The sequence below is a fragment of the Leptonychotes weddellii genome, chromosome 1 (assembly GCF_054177405.1).
Source record: "Leptonychotes weddellii isolate Sample4059 chromosome 1, ASM5417740v2, whole genome shotgun sequence".
In the NCBI taxonomy this organism is placed as follows: Eukaryota; Metazoa; Chordata; class Mammalia; order Carnivora; family Phocidae; genus Leptonychotes; species Leptonychotes weddellii.
Window position 1 is genome coordinate 179822281 of NC_138369.1, and position 9522 is coordinate 179831802.

General features: G+C 37.8%; 1 protein-coding gene across 1 annotated transcript in view; it reads right to left on the reverse strand.

Moving 5' to 3' along the window:
- Positions 1 to 9522, reverse strand: part of GRIK1 (glutamate ionotropic receptor kainate type subunit 1) — a 130410-nt gene that overhangs the window by 41518 nt on the left and 79370 nt on the right. The window contains exons 12-15 of the mRNA XM_081819155.1: positions 8172 to 8227; positions 7816 to 7929; positions 5799 to 6002; positions 4924 to 5147 (exon numbers count right to left, since the gene is read on the reverse strand). Coding sequence (XP_081675281.1) covers positions 4924 to 5147; positions 5799 to 6002; positions 7816 to 7929; positions 8172 to 8227 — 598 coding nt within the window. The remainder of the gene's footprint in view (positions 1 to 4923; positions 5148 to 5798; positions 6003 to 7815; positions 7930 to 8171; positions 8228 to 9522) is intronic.

The following is a 9522-nucleotide window of genomic DNA, read 5'->3' on the forward strand; positions in this document are numbered from 1 at the left end:
GAGTTGCCCACTCTGTGGTTATTTTGTAGGGCTATCTTGCCAAGGGGCACTTATTTCCCCAAATAGACATTAGCAGAGGCTCTGCAAAGTGATCTGGAAATGATTTAAAATGTTGTAGTTCCTAGCCCTGGAAGCTTTGCCATTTGCCATTGGGTTTTTTTAATGGAAGCAGGAGCGTTAGAGTAATGTTAAAACCCCATAAAACTGATGGGAACATACGGAATTCTCTCCAGCCATAAGGTTTCAGCAGTAAACAATAGCAGGTTGCTGACACAATGGGGAGAACCGGGATTAAGGTGAATACATTATCTACAGCGAAAGGCAGGGCACACTGTGAATCGTGCACAAGGAACTGGGCAGACAGTTTCTCTTAATGAAAAACCATTCCCTAAACCCCCCCGAACACCTTCTGCAAAGTGTACAGTGTCTCCTCATCAAGTCTTAGGGGTACAGAGATAATAGTCTCATAGTTTACCCCACAGTGATGGTACCCAACTCATTACTCCACAGCTGCAGGGCGCACAGTGCAGGGTCCTGTGAAGCTTATGAATATAGCTGCAGTTGACAATGCCATGCCAATACATTTTAATTACTGTTTCAACACTATAATTAAATTTTGAATTTATACACTCTTCTAACCATAGTAGTTTGCTGAGCTGAAGAAACGAATACCAATATTAATGAACCCACTAATTGAAACAGTAGGCACAGTAAAGATGCCATTACTTAAATAATATCATTGTCACTTGTACAATGATTTTAAAATATTAATTGCAATAAATTAGGAGTCTTAGGCACTCAAAGGAGTTTTTCTCAACAGACCATAAAACCGGGCAACCGCTAACCCCCCTGATATTCGGGTACTTCTTCCTCATCTATGCTCTGATCAGTGAGCTCATCACTTTCCTCTTTGAAATGCTGCTTTTGGTCTTGTGTCAGTGTTTCATACTTTGCATTTCTTTTTTTTTTTTTTATGTTTTTTTTTTATTCTTATGTTAATCTCCATACATTACATCATTAGTTCTAGATGAAGTGTTCCATGATTCATTGTTTGTGAATAACACCCAGTGCTCCATGCAGAACGTGCCCTCCTCAATACCCACCACCAGGCCAACCCATCCTCCCACCCCCTCATACTTTGCATTTCTAAGTGAACAATTAATCTAATTTTTCCAAGGCAAAAAGGAAAACTGTCTAAACAGCAATATGATTCTGCCTGCACTGCAAAGATATTTTAGGTTCTTTCTCTCCGGGATTCTGAGTGATTTGCATTGGACTGAGGGATATTAAGTGTCAGTAGGATGCTGTGCTGTAAGACACTGGGTTTTCGTAAAGCAATAGATCTACCTGTTGCCTGGATGTAGATATCTCAGCTTGAAATGCCCAATGCCTGCTTAAAGATAGCCAGTGTGACAGCAGTGTCAGCATCAGGAAGCTGCGGGAAAATTAATATATGACCTACACTCATGATATTCTGAGGCTGCTATTCCCAATTGATACTGATCTTTAGTAAAATGACAGAGAAAGGGACAAATGTGCTTACAATCGGTGTCAAAATTTGCATCTAAAAGAGTAGCATTATGTTGAAAAGTAAAGGTTCATTTGGGGTTTATGTTTATATATACCAAGCTTTTACTTGAATGGGAGATATAAAACAATCTTCCGGCTGAAGATCTCTAATTAAGGGATTCTTTTTATGGCTGAGAATGGATATTGGGCTGCATCGAGGAGAGGGAGATCTGTTCATCTTTTAAAGGACAGAGCTCTATTTGAGCTTGTGATATAACTGTTGGGTTTGTATGATAACTTCAGAGTTACAGTCAAAGGGTTTCTTGATTTTTTTTTTTTTTGCTAAATGTCAACTTAAAAATGTTCATTTTTAATAAGACAAACATAAATCATAAAATGTAAGCAGATGTGATACCTGGATATTTGGTTTATTTAAACTGTGTGTTCATGATGGACATAATTCCTTGGGGTTAAATGTTTTTCAAAAAGTAATTTAAAAAATGTTAACCACAAAACAAAAACCCTGACATGCACATTTGTAGCATCATAATTAAACAAGTCATAGTAACTTAAATGTTTATATAGTTTTCCTTAGTTGGTCTAGCTTTATGAATTCAATTCAGGTTAGCAAATGATTTTTAAACATCTACCTAGTGAGAACATTAGCCTAAATGCAGTGATGGGCTTTATTTTTTTTCCCCTTTAAAAGGACATAAAAGGATATACTTCAGAACACAAATTCAAAAGCCTCTCTAGAGCTAACGATGATTATGAGATTAACTTTTTTATTTCTACTTCACTAACTCTGAAGGCAAACCACTAAGGTGGTAACAGAAAGCCATTTCACATCTTAGCTTCTTGGTGCAGAGTGACCAAGTTCATGGTCTCAAGCTATGATGGTGGGAAGTAAAAGTGAATTGGCACATCTATTCAACAAGGATTTTGTCTTTGGGAATCATCTCCAAAATATATTTAGGGGCTTTATGAAGTAGAAGTAGGAATGGATTCAAGGGTGTAGGGATGAATGTAGTTGAAAGTAAGATCCCCATGATGGTGCACCTGCGTACTGCAGGGAGTTTTTTTCCACGTTCCACCACCATGCTGTTTGCAAGTGCGCACTCGATGCGCAGCAATTCCACTTTTCCAAGACCCAGAATGAGAGGAAAGGCAGTGAGAAGAGGCGACAAGGAGAATAAGCTAAATAAAGAGCTGGTTTATAAATGGTGCTGTCGGTGAATAGGAATATTGAGTGGGTAGTATTGATTGGGGGCTGCTTTCTTAATAGAAATAGAATGAAGTCAGAAAATATAGGGTTCTGGGTCACTGAGAGCTGATAGAGAAACAGTCAAAATAAGGAGGAGAAAATGACTGAATGTCACACGATTCTGATGACAAAAATAAGGCAATTTAAAGGCGGAGCTGGGGTCAGGTGTAAAGGGGTACTTTCAGCCTGTACACTTATAAGAACTTCTGGATGCTGTTGACATGTTTTGTCTCCCATTGGCTTTGATCAAATCAGTATGATAAATAACATATTTGGTTATCAGCATTGTCTTGCCTATTCTACTCATCAGCATCACTGCCTAGACAGAGCAGCAGACAGGGGGATAAGGAAACCTACTTCCCTCTGCTGCTTGGATTGCTCTACTGTCTCCAATATCACCCAACAGATGTGGGCCCCAGAACAGAGTAATGGAACAAGTCAATGCAAAATTTCTTATTCACTATAGAGTGTTCGTCAAGTGGTCATTTATTAAATAGCCATTCTAGGGCAGTATTAATTTCACTCACTAACCAGTAATAAGAAATGCACCTCCAAAGGTGAGCAGCTTATCTTTTAAAATTTGATACCCAAAGCAACATCTTCTTTCATTATTTAAAACATGATCTCTCAGACGTGGTGCTATTGACATTTTGAAGTAACTCTTTGTTATTGGGAACTGTCTGCATACTGTAGGATGTTTAGTGGCATCCATGAGCTCTACCCACTTTATACCAGTAGCATTTTCCACCCTCAGTTGTGATAACCAAAAAAATGTTTTTAGAACATGGACAAATGTTACCTGAAAGATAAAATCCCTCCTAGTTGAGAACCACTGATTTAGAGCACTAAAGTATCAAAGCACAATATCACTACACATACACATTAATACACATACACATACACACTAATATATTATCTTCTGTGGTAGGACTTATAAAAAGAGAGCTTTGGTCATTATTTAAAAGTAGCTTAATACTTGGCCAAAATTTGGATCTGATAATGATACACTTTATAAGGTGTGAGGTATGGAGAAAACATTTATTTCATATTGAATGTATACCCACATGTGAGCACACACGTTCATTCAGTTTGACTGTATGTGTGTGCCTCATGGATCTTTAAGACTTCCTAGCCTAGGTTATTTTCCCAAGCTTGCTTTATAATTATGCCAGGGAAAGAGTTACCTGGCATTAATCAAAACCAGAGAGGGGAAAATGACAGAGACCTGGCATGAAGAAATATTTCTCATAGAAATTACTGGAGGGAAAACAAAAATTGATCAGGGGAAAAAGTTCACTGAGTTTTGTTGAGAGATGAAAAAGATTGAAAACTAGTGGGGTACATACAAAAGCAATTACTTTTTTACATGTTCTATCTAGGGATATCAAATGTTTAAGCCAACAGAAAGATAAAATAGCTGTGTTTCAAATTCAACATCAAAGGAATTTAGAAAATATAATCTACTGAAAGGTATAAAAATCCTTTGATGAATTGTGTAAAGTGGGATGGTTAAATATAGAGTTATCTCAGAAAATAAAACCTAAGCTGAATCATCAATGATAGCATAAATATTTCATGCCTTTAGACTCTACATGTTAGTAATCTCTCTTTTCATAGTTATTTCTAGAATGCTCTTTTACTCTCTAAAGTTTTTAAAAATAAATTTTATCAAATTTTCAAAGTATTTTTCTTTGTTTCTTGTTTCACCCCAGGGTTTCTTATTTACTACAATAATTCCTAGCTAACTTTTTTTCTGTTTTGAGTAATGGAATATTCCAAGTGTCAAGTATATGGATACCATTTTACTCTTCCTGTTGAAACGTTTTAGATTTATTAGCTGAGCTGTTGCTTTGTTGTAATATAATTCAGAGAAGATAGGTAAATAAATATTTTATGCTGCCTTAAATACTGTGAAAATTAAATTAATATAAAAATTATCTTCTTGTTGTCTTTTAAAAGTACCTTAAAAAATTAGAATATATTCATTCAAATCGTGACTTTTTGGGGAAGAACTTGACAGAATAGAGCACCAGGCAAAATTAGAATAACATTTTAAAGTTCTTAACCTATGTTACCTAGTCTAGAGCATACGTATTAATCTGAGACTGACCTAGATCTGTTGTTGTAAATTCAGTAGTTCTCGAACTTACCTTGCAATCACAAAGAGTACACAACTGACTCCTAAGCAGGCTAAGAGCACATACATCCAAATGTCAGGAGACAGGGGATTGAGGAAGGAGAAGACTCCTGGATTGGTACCATTGGGCTTCCTGTAGAGAATGCTGATGCCCAGTGTCATGAAGGGCTTGGAGAAGTCAATGACTTTCTCCCGAACATAGGTAATGGTAAGAGGAGCCACTGCCAGATCAGCCTTCTGCAAAAGCAAGTTAAAAATCATTGTCTTAGTTGCCTCACTTCCCAGCAAATGTCTGGATTTTCCTGGCTCCTCCTGATCTATGTTTCTCAATTCCAAATGTTTCTCATGCAAGAAGCTCATGTAATGCTTGGCTCTAGTATAAAAACAGTTAATTTACATACTTGTGCTTATGAAATAGTATTTATTAGCAAAGAGAAACAAGAAGGTATGAAATACAAACAGACAGACATATATACATCCTGGAACTAAATGGAGGAAAAAACTGCAGGGGGGTGTGTTTAAAAAGGACATATGAGCAAAGCAAGGAAGGAGCCACTTGGTCATAAAATCAGCTGCCAAGATGAGACTTTGCTCTGAGCTGCAAACTGTAGAATTCTTTATTGAATTTAAGAATCACTCAGGTTTATTCTTCAGCATGATGGATGGACCCATAAATTTTTGTTCTCAGTTTGTGTCCTTACTTGCCCTTCTACGTAAGCAAACTCCATTTCCTTGTTGTTTTCTCCTACTTCTTAAACCATTATTAGGATTAAAAAAAAATGTAACATTTCTTCTGACCCTGACTCAGTCATTTTTTCTCTTTTACTTCTTACTATGCATTTTGTCAGACACTTAAAACCCATATATAAAAGATGTATTTTTGCTTACATGATCTATAAGTTCTTTGACCATTCCATTCCACTCTCCTTTGTCATTCTGGGCTCCATATTTGCCATCAGGGACGAGTTTGACATCATAAATGAAACCCAAGATGTTTGACAATTCCTTCAACAGATCTAGGCAATACCCTTCAAATCTGTCATTTCCATATAAGGGCTTATCAGATTTCCTGTACATCACATAGGGTTCTTCCTATTTGAAACAAAGCAGATATGAAAACCCTGTTATAATGAAGGCAGAATTTCCTTATACAAGCTCCATCCACAGTTGGAAGACATAAAATATTTGAAAATGATTGTTAAGATTTCAGAGTAAGGAAGTTAGTCGCTCACCTTCCTGCCTTCCCTAAACTCATTTTCCCTATACCTTCTACCAATACAGAACATTTCCCATATTAGTTTCTCTTCCTCTTTAGTGTGAATGAGAATGTTTTTCTCCACTGCTGAGGGCAGGGCTGTGTGTAAATAGTATGATAGAGACAGAGTCACATTTGAACTTGAGGTCCAGCAATGAAGGACCAGATGTCTGGGCATCTGGCCTTCATCTGTCCCCACACCCAGACTTCCTTTTCATGAACCCCTCCTTCCTGGCTTTTACATAAGAACTTCGCCTACTAACAAAAAGGAAATTTAAATCAGCAAATACATCTTCTTGCTCTTCAAACTTCCTATCTACTAAATATTCTCATTTCCTCATCTCTCAGTTAAATTTCATCTCAGTTTCACTATTCACTTTTATCTACATATTTTGGTTGGATTCCTTCAGGGTATCCTGTTCAAAGACTATTTATATGTCTTCTTATATTAGCAGTTCCATTTTCTTATTTGAACTCACCTCAAATCTTATATTTGGTAATTCTTTGCTTATACACTTACATAATAAATCCCCTATTCTATGAATAATGGACATTTCCTTACTGCCACGTATCTTTAACCTTATTCTCATTTGGCTAAATGAAAATTTATTTTATAACATTATAATAGTTCCTACATTACTGATACGTCCTTTTACTTCTCATTATACATTTTCCCCCAGACATTTAAGACCCATTTAGGCTTATCCTCAAACTGATAGAAATACAAAATTCTACATTTTCATGAGATAGTTGCTGAGAAAGTAGTCACCAGAAAAACAAAACCATTTTTATTATGGAAGAACAATTCTCAGAAGTTAACGGTTTCAGAAATAAATTGGTCTAACATTATAGACTGAATCTAATAAAGCAAGAATGTCTGAAAGTGAAGATTTCAGAGGTGGCCTCTCTTGTCCTTTACTCTTTGGGTTAGGGCTGGAAAAGAGAAAAAATGAACAGCCTGTGGATGTACAATGACTGGATAAGGGTATGATCAGGTTCTAATAGGAAGCAGGAAGTACCCTTACCTGGGCTTTTGAAAAGCCTCTTAGTAAAGGGGTTATTTACAGAGGTGTGAGCAAGGCAAAGGGAGCAATAGGGATGGAAGTGGGAGGAATGCTGGGGTATAAACATCCAGGGACCAACATATCAGGAAGCTTGTATCACTTAGGGTTAAGGCAGGCAGGAGGAAAGAGTGCTCCTGGAATCCAGGACAGCAGAGGTCTGGAAGCAGGATCATTGACAGAATAGGAGCTGTGGTTATGAGAGATAGACATTCTGAGAAAACCACTGGAGGCAGGGGAAGAAATGCTCTTACTTCTCTTTCCCTACTTCCTTGGTCTCTTGCCAGAGTCTCTACTTGGTTGAAACCAACCAGCAGCCAGAGAGCAAGAGAGACTAGCTGAGTGGGGCCAGAGAGTGCAGCAGGGCAGAGCTGAGAAAGGATTGAAGGTGGGAGATGTGCAGAACATTACTGGAAGCTTCTAATTCAGTGCAATTATAGGTACACACAAACATAAGTTTTCAGTGTCCTGATTAAAAATTGACATTTGCAGACAAAATTGTTGGCATGAAAAAGATATCTGAAGAATTCTTCAAAATCTAGGGCAGGAGTCTGGATAAAACACCCTGAATTCCACTCAGTCAACTTACCAAAATGGTGGTGACGATGAGTGTCCGGTTGGCCAGTGAATCAGTGACATTGTTGGACCTGTCTTTGTTGCCATCGGTCATGTTAAGCCCACTGTTCGAGTTCCAAATCCCAATCTACACAGAACACAATACATCAGAGGCTGCTTGCTGTCAGTGACCCCATTTACATTAAAGAGAGGCCCCTTCTACACCAGGAATGGACATAAAAGCTTAGAGTCTGGGGAGACGACACCAGGGCATCACACTGAAGCTACTCACTGTGGGAAAATGAACAATGAAGGAATGAGTGTGCACATGGAACAGGAAAAATTAGTGCCATTTGGGATAGAGTGGGGAGAGGTCTTTTTGTTTATTACTTTATTAAGTTTACTGTTCTTTAAATTCAGAATTCTTAAATGAGTATCTGATTTTTCTCCCAATATGTATGTGTTGAGCACCTATTCTGTGCCATATGCCTTGTTCTAGGCACTGGAGGACATAGCAATGGACAAAACAGACAAAACTTTCTTCCCTAGTGGAGCTTACATTTTAGTCATACAAACCTTAAATTGCCAAAGTGGTACCATTGGTGTCTAAAATTTATAAGGAATGAGATGAAAGGAGTAAGGTGGATGATGGATAGATGGGCCATCTAAAAGGGAAAAAAATAAATGGAAGACAAAAAGTGTGGATGAACAGTAGACTGATCCTGTCTTCATGGAGGAGTCAGTGCTGGGCAGGGGTGCCTGTTACTCTTGTGTTTACTTGTTATGTCTGTGCACTTGACTATGAACTCCTTCAGTGAGGGTATTCATTTTTATTGCTCATTGATCTATCACAGAACCACCCATGGTGATTACTAGTCAGTGAAACTCAATGCTCTTTTAAAAATTAATGACCATGGAACACTACATCAAAAACTAATGATGTAATGTATGGTGATTAACATAACATAATAAAAAAAAATTAATGACCCACAGTTTTTTCCAGTGGCCAAGTTACTCCTGGATTAGTAGGTTCTAAAGAAGTACACTGATTTGTTTAGCTTTTGGAGGAACCTAGGAGAAAAGCCTCAGGGAACCGAGCTATTTAGCTAAAGCCTTCTGCAAGCATTTATTGCCAGCCTGGTGAGACAAACAGAATGCAGACATGTTTCAGAGCCAGGCAAAGCTAATGGCTGTGTGACCTTGGGCGAGCTGGTGACCTTTCTGAGCTTCAGTTCTCTAACTGTAACATATGTCATCTGGATATTGAGAAGACCAAATGAGAAGATGTACATGAAAGTGTTGGTAATTGTTAAGAGCTACACAGACATTGATAATAAAGGGCATTCAAATGACTGCCCCAGTAACTTCTTCAAGTTTGCCCTGTTGTAAAAGAATTTGGATTGTGAGGGAAATATTTATTTATTTATTTGTTTGTTTATTTATTTTAATTTAGAGGCAGATAAAGTAGAGGAGCCATGAACTACAGGGGCAACTGAGGATCACTAACACTTGGATAGACTCTGGGATGGACTGGGTAGACCTATGTTTGATCCCTGAATATATTCTCCCAATGGGAGGACATTGCCTGCCTGGGCAGAATATAAGCTTTACAGACACTTTTGTCCAGATCCTAGCTTTGCAATGTCCCAGCAGTGTGACCCTGGGCAAGTTCATTAACCCTGCTGTGCCTCAATTCCTTATCAGCAAAATGGAGGAAGGAGGGCTTTTCTTTTTTTTTTTT